This window comes from Anomaloglossus baeobatrachus, chromosome 9, assembly GCF_048569485.1.
Source record: "Anomaloglossus baeobatrachus isolate aAnoBae1 chromosome 9, aAnoBae1.hap1, whole genome shotgun sequence".
Taxonomy (NCBI): domain Eukaryota; kingdom Metazoa; phylum Chordata; class Amphibia; order Anura; family Aromobatidae; genus Anomaloglossus; species Anomaloglossus baeobatrachus.
In genome coordinates, this window is record NC_134361.1 from 62,271,611 (window position 1) to 62,286,153 (window position 14,543).

At 50.1% G+C, this 14,543-nt stretch overlaps 1 protein-coding gene across 1 annotated transcript in view; it reads left to right on the top strand.

Moving 5' to 3' along the window:
* Nucleotides 1-14,543, top strand: part of LOC142251194 (transmembrane 9 superfamily member 2-like) — a 175,669-nt gene that overhangs the window by 113,258 nt on the left and 47,868 nt on the right. The window contains exon 14 of the mRNA XM_075323765.1: nt 10,580-10,731. Within this exon, the coding sequence (XP_075179880.1) occupies nt 10,580-10,731 (152 nt within the window). The remainder of the gene's footprint in view (nt 1-10,579; nt 10,732-14,543) is intronic.

Sequence of the window (14,543 nt, forward strand, 5' to 3'; positions counted from 1 at the left end):
ACCGCCCGACCAGCAGAGGGGAGGGCACTCCTCTCCGGGGAGATGTTCCCTCCCCTGTATCTCTCCCTGTATCTCTCTGCCCTCCGTTTTTCCCGCTCTTGGGCTTATACACGCCCCCCATCCTTCTCCCAGCGCCATTTTCTCAGCGTTCTTACACTGGAAGGCGCTGGATGCTGCATACTGTCAGGAAGTCTGACTCTTCACAGGGTCTTTGAGCGGTGGAATCCGGAGGGCACACAGAGAGCGGGCTGGTAAGCCACAACCTTCGGTTGTGGACTTTTATTACACTCTCAGGGCATTCTACAGGAGTGTATTCTTGCTGCAGAGCTTCCACCTCAGCAGCATGTCTGTCACCCGAAGCAAGGCTGCTAACATGTACGCTATATGCACTGCATGTAAGCTCATTCTGCCAGAGCCAAGCACATACCCACATTGTGATGCCTGTGCTAACATGTTTGTGTCTCAGCCTGGAGCTTCCTCAGTGGTCCCTCCGGCTGCTCTGGCCCCGGTGGCTGAACCCCCGGCTTGGGTAGCTTCCTTTTCACAAGCTATTTCCCAGTCTTTTGCCGACTCCATGGGGCAGCTGTCCCGGACACTGCTGTCCATGCATCAGCCCCCTTCTCAGGGTGCCTCTGCGGCTCCGAGCTCTGCAGAGCACTCAGAGCATGTCCTAGGACCCCGTCCCCCTAAACGGAGACGCAGGGAACCTTCTCCTTCCTCGTCCCACGGCTCTGATTCACAAGCCGAGGTGCAGGGCGAGGAGGATTCGTTTACTGTGGGCTCAGACGCTGCCTCTATGTACCCCATTGACTTGTCTGAGGGTGATGCGGATGTTAGTGACTTGATTGCGTCCATTAACTCCGTACTGAACCTCAATCCACCAGAGTCAGAGGAACAAGCCTCTCTGGTAGAGGTACACCAGTTTACCTCTCCTAAGAAACCTAGGAGTATGTTTTTTTTAACCACTCCAGCTTTCACACCACTGTCAACAAGCCCAGGGCCTGTCCTGACAAACGTTTTCCGAAGCGTAGTTCAGATGACCGTTTTCCTTTTCCACCAGAGGTTGTTAAGGACTGGGCCCAGTCCCCAAAGGTAGACCCTCCGGTGTCCAGAATCTCAGCCCGCACAGTCGTAGCTGTGGCTGATGGCACTTCTCTTAAGGATCCCACTGACCGCCAGGTTGACCTTCTGGCCAAGTCTGTATATGAGGCGGCAGGAGCCTCGTTCTCCCCGTCTTTTGCGGCAGTGTGGGCTCTTAAGGCAGTCTCTGCCTCTCTGGCGGAGATTCATTCCCTCTCCAGGGACTCTATTCCTGAGACGGATGCCTTAACTTCTCAAGCTTCGGCTTTTGCATCCTACGCCATGTCTGCCATCCTGGAGGCTTCTCACCGCACGGCGGTGGCCTCCGCTAACTCCCTCGCGATCCGCAGGATCTTGTGGCTTCGAGAGTGGAAAGCAGATGCTTCCTCTAAGAAGTACCTTGCGAGTCTCCCCTTTGCTGGGTCCCGGCTGTTCGGGGAACAGCTGGATGACATAATTAAGGAAGCTACTGGCGGGAAGAGTACTTCCTTGCCACAAACTAAAGCCAAGAAACCTGTCCAGGGCAGGAACCAATCGAGGTTTCGTTCCTTTCGTTCCTCTAACTGGTCATCCTCTAAGCCCTCGGCCTCGTCCACTACCGCAGCCAAGGATCGTAAATCCAACTGGCGCGCAAAGCCGCGTCCTCAAAAGACCGGAGGAGCCGCTGCCACTAAGGCAGCCTCCTCGTGACTATCTGGCCGCGCCAGCAACGTCCTTGGTCGGTGGCAGGCTCTCCCACTTTGGCGACGTGTGGTTGCAACACGTCTCCGATCAGTGGGTGCGGGATATCATCTCCCACGGCTACAGGATAGAATTTTCTTCCAGCCCGCCAAACAGATTTTTTCTGTCCACCCCCCCCCTGCTCCAAGGCCGCCGCCTTCTCTCAGGCCGTGTCATCCCTGCAGGCCAACGGGGTAATTATTCCAGTTCCCGCCCGGGAACGGTTCAGAGGTTTCTACTCAAACCTCTTTCTAGTTCCCAAGAAGGACGGTTCCTTCCGGCCCATCCTGGATCTCAAGCTTCTCAACAAGCATGTTCAGGTGCGGCATTTTCGCATGGAATCTCTGAGATCGGTCATTGCCTCAATGACCCAAGGAGATTTTCTGGCATCCATCGACATCAGAGATGCCTATCTGCATGTGCCTATTGCGGTTTCACACCAGCGTTGGCTACGCTTTGCGATCGGAGAGGAACATTTCCAATTCGTGGCTCTCCCCTTCGGCTTAGCCACAGCCCCTCGAGTATTCACCAAGGTCATGGCAGCAGTGGTTGCGGTCCTGCACCTCCAGGGGTTGGCAGTGATTCCTTACGTGGACGACCTTCTAGTCAAGGCCTCATCCAGTGCAGACTGCCAGCGGAGTGTCTCTCTCACTCTCGCCACGCTAGTTCAGTTCGGGTGGCTTGTCAACCTGCCCAAGTCCACTCTGACCCCGACCCAGGTGCTTTTGTACCTAGGGATGCAATTCGAGACTCTGCCGGCACTTGTCAAGTTGCCCTTAGTCAAACAGCAGTCCCTTCGTCTGGCGGTGCGCTCTCTGCTGAGGCACCGCCGTCATTCCATCAGACACCTCATGCAGGTGCTGGGTCAGATGGTGGCGTCCATGGAAGCGGTCCCCTTTGCTCAGTTCCATCTGCGTCCCCTGCAGCTGGACATTCTCCGCTGTTGGGACAAGCGGATCTCTTCCTTGCACAGGCAGGTGGCTCTGTCGTCACAGACCAGGAGCTCCCTTCAGTGGTGGCTTCGGCCCCTCTCTCTGTCTCAGGGACGCTCCTTCCTGACTCCGTCCTGGGTGATCCTCACCACGGATGCCAGCCTCTCCGGTTGGGGAGCAGTATTTCTCCATCACCGAGCACAGGGCACTTGGACTCCGTCCGAATCAGCCCTCTCGATCAATGTGCTGGAGATCAGAGCTGTGTTTCTAGCTCTCCTAGCCTTTCACCACCTGTTGGCGGGCAGGCACATTCGAGTTCAGTCGGACAACGCGACAGCGGTTGCCTACATCAATCACCAGGGCGGGACTCACAGCCGTCTGGCGATGTTGGAGGTTCAACGAATCCTCCAGTGGACGGAGGACTCCAAGTCCACCATATCTGCAGTCCACATCCCAGGCGTGGAAAACTGGGAGGCCGATTACCTCAGCCGTCAAACCGTAGACAGCGGCGAGTGGGCCCTGCATCCGTCAGTGTTCAGATCAATCTGCCGCAAGTGGGGCACTCCGGAAGTGGATCTAATGGCATCCCGGCACAACAACAAGGTTCCGGTTTACGTGGCTCGCTCCCACGATCCTCAAGCCTTCGCAGCAGACGCACTGGTTCAAGATTGGTCTCAGTTCCGTCTAGCCTATGTGTTTCCCCCTCTAGCGCTCTTGCCCAGGGTTCTGCGCAAGATCAGAATGGAGGGCCGTCGAGTCATACTCATTGCTCCGGACTGGCCCAGGCGAGCTTGGTACCCAGACCTGCTCCGTCTGTCCGTAGAGGTGCCGTGGCATCTCCCGGACCGCCCAGACCTTCTCTCTCAAGGTCCGTTCTTCCGCCAGAATTCTGCGGCTCTCAGATTGACGGCGTGGCTCTTGAGTCCTGGATCCTGACGGCTTCAGGCATTCCCTCTGAGGTCATCTCCACCATGACTCAGGCTCGGAAGTCTTCCTCGGCCAAGATTTACCACAGGACTTGGAGGATTTTCCTGTCCTGGTGTCGCTCTTCCGACCATGCTCCTTGGCCGTTCTCCTTGCCGACCATCCTGTCTTTTCTACAGTCCGGTCTACTGCTGGGACTGTCCCTCAATTCCCTCAAGGGACAGGTGTCGGCTCTGTCGGTATTGTTCCAGCGGCGTATCGCCCGACTGGCTCAGGTGCGCACCTTCATGCAGGGCGCATCTCACATCATTCCTCCTTACCGGCGGCCCTTGGATCCCTGGGACCTTAATCTGGTCCTCACGGCCTTACAGAAACCCCCCTTTGAGCCTCTCAGGGAGGTTCCCTTGTTTAGACTTTCACAGAAAGTTGTTTTTCTAGTAGCCATAACTTCTCTCAGGAGAGTTTCTGATTTGGCTGCGCTATCTTCGGAATCCCCCTTTTTGGTGTTTCACCAAGACAAGGTGGTTCTTCGTCCGTCTCCGGACTTTCTCCCTAAGGTGGTGTCTCCTTTCCACCTTAACCAGGACATTTCATTGCCTTCTCTTTGTCCGGCCCCTGTGCATCGCTTTGAAAAGGCGTTGCATACCTTGGATTTGGTGCGGGCGCTCCGAATCTATGTGTCACGCACCGCCGTTTTTAGGCGGTGCACCTCACTTTTTGTGCTAACCACTGGTCAGCGCAAGGGTCTCGCTGCTTCTAAACCGACCCTAGCTCGTTGGATCAGGTCGGCTATCACCGATGCCTACCAGTGTTCTCAGGTGCCTCCCCCGCCAGGGATTAAGGCGCACTCGACCAGAGCTGTCGGTGCCTCCTGGGCTTTCAGGCACCAGGCTACGGCTCAGCAGGTTTGTCAGGCTGCCACGTGGTCCAGTCTGCACACTTTTTCGAAGCACTACCAAGTGCATGCTCATGCTTCGGCAGATGCGAGCTTGGGCAGACGCATTCTTCAGGCGGCTGTCGCCCATTTGTGAAGTTAGGTTTTGCCTACTTCTCAGTTTGGTTTATTCCCACCCATGGACTGCTTTGGAACGTCCCATGGTTTGGGTCTCCCATAAGGAACGATAAAGAAAAAGAGAATTTTGTTTACTTACCGTAAATTCTTTTTCTTATAGTTCCGACATGGGAGACCCAGCACCCTCCCTGTTGCCTGTTGGCAGCTTTCTTGTTCCGTGTGTTTCACCGGCTGTTGTTAGTAGTCAGAGTTCCGGTTATTCCGAGTTTTACTCTATCTCTACTTATGGGTGGATGTCCTCCTTCAGCTTTTGCACTGAATTGGGTAGATTGTCATCCAGGGAGTGTATATGCTCGGAGGGAGGAGCTACACTTTTAGTGTAGTACTTTGTGTGGCCTCTGGAGGCAGAAGCTATACACCCATGGTTTGGGTCTCCCATGTCGGAACTATAAGAAAAAGAATTTACGGTAAGTAAACAAAATTCTCTTTTTTGGCAATTGCCGTTTTCTTTCTTGTGAGCCATGCAACATTTCCACTATTATATAGCTTCTGTTCAGTGTTTGCCAGTTAGTAAAAGAATATTTTTTGGTAAAATTTGTTAAATTAGTATATGCTACAAAAAGATCCAAAAAAATAAGTACTGCTAACTATCCAGACACTGCAGCTGGAAACTTCCAGCCATTGCTCCAAGCAATGGGCATGAGAGCGACGTTCCGACTCAATAGTCTATGAATTATGCATTGCCCTGCATAACCTTAATCCTTCTGCCCCTTTATCTGTGGGGTCTCAAGTATAACTGTCAGATGAAACTTAAAGGGAACCTGTCAGCAGATTTGGTGACTATAAGCTGCGGCCACCACCAGTGGGCTCTTATATACAGCATTGTAACATGCTGTATATAAGAGCCCAGGCCGCTATGTAGAACGTAAAAATCACTTTATAATACTTACCTAAATGGCCGCTGCGGTGGAGTTGGGTCGTATGGGCGTCTCCTTTCTCCAGTGCTGGCGCCTTCTCTTTCGGCTATCTTTGTCATCTTTCTGAAGCCTGTAGCGTCCTATCACTCGCCGGTCCTGCGCAGGCGCACTACAATACTTTGATCTGCCCTGCTCAGAGCAGATCCAAGTGTACCTGCGCAGGACCTCAATGTCGGCGAATGTGGATGACGTAGGACGCGTCATGTACCCTGGCTTCAGAAGAAGGATGGGAAAGATAGCCGAAAGGGGAGGTGTCGACACCGGAGAATGGAGACTGCCATATGACCCAACTCCACCGCAGCAACCGTTTAGGTGAGTATTATAAAGTGATTATTACGTTCGACACAGCGGCCTGGGCTCTTATATACAGCATGTTAGAATGCTGTATATAAGAGCTCACTGGTGGTGGTGGCCGCAGCTTATAGGCCCCAAAGCTGCTGACAGGTTCCCTTTAACCCCTTAGTGACGGAGCTAATTTTCACCTTAATGACCAGACCAAATTTTGCAATTCTGACCAGTGTCACTTTATGAGGTTATAACTCTAGAACGCTTCAACGGATCCCGGTGATTCTGAGATTGTTTTTTCGTCACATATTGGACTTCATGTTAGTACCAAATTTAGGACAATATTTTTTGCGTTTATTTATGAAAAAAATTGAATATTGGCAAAAATTTTGAAAATTTTGCAATTTTCAACTTTTGAATTTTTATACCGTTAAACCAGAGATTTCTGTGACCCAAAATAGTTAATAAATAACATTTCCCACTTATCTACTTTACATCAGACCAATTTTGGAAACAAAATTTTTTTTTGTTAGGAAGTTAGAGGGGTTCAAAGTTTATCAGCGATTTCTCATTTTTACATCAAAATTTACAAAACCATTTTTTTAGGGACCACATCACATTTGAAGTGACTTTGAGAGGCCTAGATGATAGAAAATACCCAAAAGTGACACCATTCTAAAAACTGCACCCCCCAAAGTACTCAAAACCACGTTCAAGAAGTTTATTAACCCTTCAGGTGCTTCACATGAACAAAAGCAATGTGGAATGAAAAAAAAGCAAAAATTAAATTTTACCTAAAAATGTTGCTCTAACCCAAATTTATTCACTTTTAGAAGAAATAACACAACAAAATGGACCCCAAAACTTGTTCCCCACTTTCTTATGAACGCGCCAATACCCCACATGTGATCAGAAACCTCTGTTTGGACAAATGGGAGAGCTCGGAACAGAAGGAGCAATATTTGAATTTTGGAAAGCAAATTTGGCTGAAATAGATTGCGGGCACCATGTTGCATTTACAGGTCCGCTAAGGTACCTAAACAGAAGAAATCCCTCACAAGTGACACCATTTTGGAAACTAGACCCCTCAAGGATTCTATCTAGGGGTATAGTGAGCATTTTAGATCCACAGGTACTTCACAGATTTTGTTAACGTTACGTTGTCATATTGAAAATTTTAATAATTTTCTCAAAAATGTTGCTTTAGCATCAATTTTCTCACTTTTTCAAGAGGTAATTCCAAAAATTTGACCTCAAGGTTTGTTAACCACTTTTTTATGAGCGCGGTGATACCTCACATGTGGTCTGAAACCTTTGTTTGGACAAATGGGAGGGCTTGGAACGAAAGGGGCAATATTTGAATTTTGGAAAGGAAATTTGGCTGAAAAAGATTGCGGGCACCATGTCACATTTGGAGGACCCCTAAGGTACCTAAACAGCAGAAACCCCGCACAAGTGACCCCATTTTGGAAACTAGGCCCCTCAAGGAATTTATCTAGATGTTTGGTGAGTACCCTGAACTCCCAGGTGCTTCACAGAATTTTATAACGTTGAGCCATGAAAAAAAAAAAATAAAATTTTACCACAAAATTGTTATTTCAACCAGGTAGCTTTTTTTTTTACAAGAGTAAAAGGAAAATATTCAGCATAACATTTATTGTGCAATTTCTCCTGAGTTTGGCGATACCTTATATGTGGTGGAAATCAACTGTTTGGGTGCACAGCAGGGCTCGGAAGGGAAGGAGTGCCATTTGACTGCAAAATTGGCTGGAATCAATAGCGGACGCCAGGTTGCATTTGGAGAGCCCCTGAGGTGCCTAAACAGTGGCTGTCCCCCACAAGTGACTCCATTCTGGAAACAAGACACCTCAAGGCTTTTATCTAGGTGTATAGTGAGCAGTTTGAATCCACGAATACTTCACAGATTTTGATAAGCTTAGGTTGCCATATTGAAAATTTTCATTTTTTTCACAAAAATGTTGCTTCAGCATCAAATTTCTCACTTTTTCAAGAGACAACAACAAACCGTGGACCCCACAGGTTGTTATCCAATGTCTTATGAGCACAGGGATACCCCACATGTGGCCAAAAACCTCTGTTTGGATAAATGGGAGGGCTTGGAATGGAAGGAGTACCATTTGAATTCTGGAAAAGTTGAGATAAATTGCGGGCACCATGTCACATTTGCAGGGCCCCTTGGGTACCTATACATTCGAAACCCCCCACAAGTGACTCCATTTTGGAAACTGGATTTTATTCAGGAGTATAGTAAGCATTTTGAATCCACAGGTACTTCACAAAAATGTTGCTGTAGCAACAAATGTCTCACTTTTAGGCTATGTGGCCATGATCCAGCGACACGGCGTCTAGTACACCGTGTCAGCCTCCTGCAGAGATGTGAGTGTTGTCCACGGGAGAACGCAGCTGCCCATGCCCACGATTTGGGTTCAGGCCGCTGTGGAGCTCTATGCTACCTGCAGAGAACACTCATCTCCGCAGCATAAATTGACATGCTGAGGCTCGGGAAGCTGCGCCACAGGTCGGTTTATGCTGCGGAGAAGAGAAGTACATTGGGCAAGCACATTGGGCATGGGATTTCTAAAAATCCTTCCACTGTGCTTCTACTGCACAATGCAGCGTTATGGACGCAGGGAAAACACTCTGCGCCCAAAACGCTGCAAATCCCGATTGTGGGCGCACAGCCTAAAATGCTACAATGGATGAATGGATAGATGTCAAACAAATATAACGTCCCACCCCCTGCATATTCTAAGCTGGCGCCCTTTAGTGCCTTTCATGTGGCACTAAAGGGTGCCTAGCCTTGTATTTAGCCCCCCAAAAAATTAATTAAAATAAACGACGTGGGGTCCCCCCTATTTTTGATAGCCAGCTAGGGTAAAGCAGACAGCTGTAGCCTGCAAACCACAGCTGACAGCTTCACCTTGGCTGGTGATCAATTTGGAGGGCTCCCCAGGCGTTTTTTAAAAAAAAAAAAAAAAACGTGGGGTCCCCCCAAATTAGATCACCAGCCAAGGTGAAGCAGACAGCTGGGGTCTGGTATTCTCAGGGTGGGAAGAGCCATGGTTATTGGACTCTTCCCCAGCCTAAAAATAGCAGGCCGCAGCCGCCCCAGAAGTGGCGCATCCATTAGATGCGCCAATCCTGGCGCTTCGCTCCAGCTCATCCCGCGCCCTGGTGCGGTGGCAGACGGGGTAATATATGGGGTTGATACCAGCTGTAATGTCACCTGGCATCAAGCCCTGTGGTTAGTGATGTCACGGCATCTGAACAGATACCCGACATCAGTAACCCAGTCAAGAAATAGAAAAAAATAAAGACAAAAAAAAAATTTATTTGAAAAAAAACTCCCCGAAACATTCCTCTTTTACCAATTTATTGTAAATAAATAAATTTCGGTCGCTGTAATCCATTTTTGAGGTCCCACGCAGTCTCTGGATCTTCTAGAATATGGGGGGCACGTTCAGGGAACGTATCCCCCATTTTCTGGAAGAGCAAGCTCTCCATGAGCAGTGTGGGTGCAGTAATCTGAGAATACTGCACTCACACTGCCCCGGTCCAACCTAGGGCAGAGTGACCTGCAGTAACCTCATTCCAGAATATGAGGGGCACGCTCACAGAACGTACCCCCCATTTTCTGGAACAGCAGCCTCTCCATGTGAGGAGTGTGGCTGCAGATCACTGCACTCACCCTCCCCCGGTCCACAGTGGAGCCTGTGCATCAGCGACGTCAGCAGGATCCCTGCTTGCAGGGATCCAGCTGACAGCCGCTGTCTGCGCATGCGCCGCCAGCATTCAAGAGAAGGAGGCGGCGTGATCGCGGGGCCGGAGCACCAGCAGACAGGTAACGTATGACCGGGGGCTGGGGGGGGGTGACGGAGGGTGACGGGGGGACCTGGGGACAACTTTCTGCCGCATGTGACGTGTCACATGCGGCAGAAAGAGTAGGATGAATGCGGCCGCCATTTTCCACGCTCCGGAGGGGGGAGGGGGGAGGCGGCTCTGGAGAACCGGAGGGGGCTCCGGGGACCAGAGATCTCCGGTGTACCGGAGGAGGGGTCAGGGGGAGGACATTTCCCTCCGATCTGAAATGTTTGATCATTTCAGATCGGAGGGAAATGAATACAGAGGCGGCGGCTGCAGTTTTCAGCGCGCGTCGGCGCCATCTTGGATTTTCCGGAGGGGGGGGTAGGGGTGGTGGGGGGACTCTCCGGTACCGGGGGCTTTGGGGGCACTAGAGGATTATATTTATTTCTCATCTGACATGTTTGATCACGTCAGATGAGAAATAAATCAATTTTACCGGCCATTTTTTTTTTTTAATGTTGTCGCCGGTATACGGTGTATACCGGCGATCGCATTAACGGGGTCCAAAAAAAACACCCCGATTCATAATCTTGGGGGTCTCAGCTACCTCCGGTAGCTGAAACCCCCGAGATTTTTCGTCACTGGGGGGCGCTACAAGCTTTTTCCGGCCTGACGTCTCAAGACGTCGGAACAGAATAAGTACCCTGTTTTTCCGACGTCTTGAGACGTTAGGCCGTCGCTATGGGGTTAATAATCATGTATTTGGTAACAAAGGAGCAGCTTTCTGATTTAAAGGCCTGACTTTCATACTTTCCTTTTCTTAGGCAGTGGAACATCCCGTCCGCACGAATCAGATTCCTCGTCAGATTCCCACGCAGTCTTTTTTTACCAAACCCTTCCCCGGTATTATCATGGGAGGCATTTTACCATTTGGATGTATTTTTATTCAGCTATTTTTCATTCTTAACAGCATTTGGTAAGTGTCTGTAATGTTCACTTGTTATTGAATCAAAAGCACAAATGTAGTGTGTTATAGGGATACATAATTGTTATCGTCAGCGTTTCACACCCTGGAAATAGGTGCTGAAAATCAGCATGTAAATCAAGCTAATTAATCCTCTCCATCATTATTCGCTGTGGGTGACTTTTAATGATTTTGGGATGATTATTGTTAAAAAATGTAATTTTAAATGTAATTCTATATTTATAATACAGCCGAAATCGAAATTTTTCACCCCCCCCCCCCATTGCAGTTTAAATAATAAATAAAATATATCCCAAATTCAGCACAAAATGCCACTTTTAGTGACTACCACCGTCTCCGGATTGTTCAGCATCATCTTTAGTACTTAGTAGAGCCCTTCTGGCTGTTATGACCTGCTGCAGATGTAATACATAGCCAGACTCCAGCTTCTGCGCAGCCTTCCTGAGGAATCTTAGTGCCATTTCCCTCAAGGAATAAACTAATACTCCTGGGCTGTCAAGAGAGCGGTACAAGGTCATTACTTTATACAAACAAGATGAAGGAAATAAAAAGATACACAAGCATCGAATGCTCCGAGTGATATAGTTGGCAGCATATGTCGCTAGATCAAAGTTAAGAATATTATCCAACACTTGAATACGTTTTTGTAGGCATGACTGGTTTAAAAACATAAATGGAGGCATACTCTCCCTTCAGTACCACCGCAGATCTCTGCTCAGAAGTTAACAGGTCACATCATTGGAGGTTTCCTTTATGGCATACCTTTCTAGACATCCGACTGCTGTAGGCTAGCAAAGAACACACTGCTTACAGTGAAACATGGTGGTGGCTCCTTTTTCCACCAGTGTGAGACACAGCAGATGCAATGACCACACATTAGTGTGTCTGCTGTGCAGAGGGTCATTGCAGCAGAACACCGGGTAATGGGAACGATGTGAGTATTTTTTTTATCTTGTGTATGGGCTCATAACCTATGTAGCAAGTTATATGCAGCTACTGCTGTAATATAGGAGTTTTATGGGGGCTCATGCTGTATATAGGAGGCTGTGTGGGGGCTCATGCTGTATATAGGAGGCTGTGTGGGGGCTCATGCTGTATATAGGAGGCTGTGTGGGGGCTCATGCTGTATATAGGAGGCTGTGTGGGGGCTCATGCTGCATATAGGAGGCTGTGTGGGGGCTCATGCTGCATATAGGAGGCTGTGTGGGGGCTCATGCTGCATATAGGAGGCTGTGTGGGGGCTCATGCTGCATATAGGAGGCTGTGTGGGGGCTCATGCTGCATATAGGAGGCTGTGTGGGGGCTCATGCTGCATATAGGAGGCTGTGTGGGGGCTCATGCTGCATATAGGAGGCTGTGTGGGGGCTCATGCTGCATATAGGAGGCTGTGTGGGGGCTCATGCTGCATATAGGAGGCTGTGTGGGGGCTCATGCTGCATATAGGAGGCTGTGTGGGGGCTCATGCTGCATATAGGAGGCTGTGTGGGGGCTCATGCTGCATATAGGAGGCTGTGTGGGGGCTCATGCTGCATATAGGAGGCTGTGTGGGGGCTCATGCTGTATATAGGAGGCTGTGTGGGGGCTCATGCTGTATATAGGAGGCTGTGTGGGGGCTCATGCTGTATATAGGAGGCTGTGTGGGGGCTCATGCTGCATATGCATATAGGAGGCTGTGTGGGGGCTCACACTGTATATAGGAGGCTGTGTGGGGGCTCACGCTGTATATAGGAGGCTGTGTGGGGGCTCATGCTGTATATAGGAGGCTGTGTGGGGGCTCATGCTGCATATAGGAGGCTGTGTGGGGGCTCATGCTGCATATAGGAGGCTGTGTGGGGGCTCACGATGCATATAGGAGGCTGTGTGGGGCTCATGCTGTATATAGGAGGCTGTGTGGGGGCTCACGATGCATATAGGAGGCTGTGTGGGGGCTCACGCTGTATATAGGAGGCTGTGTGGGGCTCATGCTGCATATAGGAGGCTGTGTGGGGGCTCACGCTGCATATGCATATATGAGGCTGTGTGGGGGCTCACGCTGTATATAGGAGGCTGTGTGGGGGCTCATGCTGCATATAGGAGGCTGTGTGGGGGCTCACGCTGTATATAGGAGGCTGTGTGGGGGCTCATGCTGCATATATGAGGCTGTGTGGGGGCTCATGCTGTATATAGGAGGCTGTGTGGGGGCTCACGCTGTATATAGGAGGCTGTGTGGGGGCTCACGCTGTATATAGGAGGCTGTGTGGGGGCTCACCCTGCATATAGGAGGCTGTTTGGGGGCTCACCCTGCATATAGGAGGCTGTTTGGGGGCTCATGCTGCATATAGGAGGCTGTGTGGGGGCTCATGCTGCATATAGGAGGCTGTGTGGGGGCTCATGCTGCATATAGGAGGCTGTGTGGGGCTCATGCTGTATATAGGAGGCTGTGTGGGGGCTCACGATGCATATAGGAGGCTGTGTGGGGGCTCACGCTGTATATAGGAGGCTGTGTGGGGCTCATGCTGCATATAGGAGGCTGTGTGGGGGCTCACGCTGCATATGCATATATGAGGCTGTGTGGGGGCTCACGCTGTATATAGGAGGCTGTGTGGGGGCTCACGCTGTATATAGGAGGCTGTGTGGGGGCTCACGCTGTATATAGGAGGCTGTGTGGGGGCTCATGCTGCATATAGGAGGCTGTGTGGGGGCTCATGCTGTATATAGGAGGCTGTGTGGGGGCTCATGCTGCATATGCATATAGGAGGCTGTGTGGGGGCTCACGCTGTATATAGGAGGCTGTGTGGGGGCTCACGCTGTATATAGGAGGCTGTGTGGGGGCTCACCCTGCATATAGGAGGCTGTTTGGGGGCTCACCCTGCATATAGGAGGCTGTTTGGGGGCTCATGCTGCATATAGGAGGCTGTGTGGGGGCTCATGCTGCATATAGGAGGCTGTGTGGGGGCTCATGCCGCATATAGGAGGCTGTGTGGGGCTCATGCTGTATATAGGAGGCTGTGTGGGGGCTCACGATGCATATAGGAGGCTGTGTGGGGGCTCACGCTGTATATAGGAGGCTGTGTGGGGCTCATGCTGCATATAGGAGGCTGTGTGGGGGCTCATGCTGCATATAGGAGGCTGTGTGGGGGCTCATGCTGCATGTAGGAGGCTGTGTGGGGCTCATGCTGTATATAGGAGGCTGTGTGGGGGCTCCTATTCGTGTCTCTCATGTGGCCCCTCAGGAAAGTTGCCCACCCCTGCTCTAGATCATGATGGTTCTTGAGGAACACTTCCAGAAGCTGGCATCTGACTATGCATGCTGTTTGCAGCAGGTCGTAACAGCCAAAGGTGCTCTACTACATACTAGAGATGCTGGTCATGAAGGGGGTGAATATTTCTGAAACTGCAGTATTCAGCAGAAGTGGCATTATGTTTTGCATTCGTAGAAACCACTTGTTATATTCTTTGTATGGAGCTATTTAAATTGTTGTTTTTTTACGGTTTTATTTGTAAATTGTGCTAATAACCCACATTTGTAATATGAGGGGGGTGAATAATTTGGATCACAAATGTTCAGCCAACCCTGGGTATAGGTCTATTAATACCAGGGACTGCCTCTTTAAGGTGAGGGCTTATCCCACGTGTTCTTTAGCACCTGTAAAGCCACTTTTAGGGCTCTTGTGCTATATGACTATAGATCCTGAGCACATCATGCGTTCATGGTGGCAGAGCTGCACAATACAGCCTCCTACATGTAATACCGCCACTCATGCATCGCTCATCATTAATACAGTGTTTGTAATACAGCTTAACTGTGAAAATAGTCGGCTCAG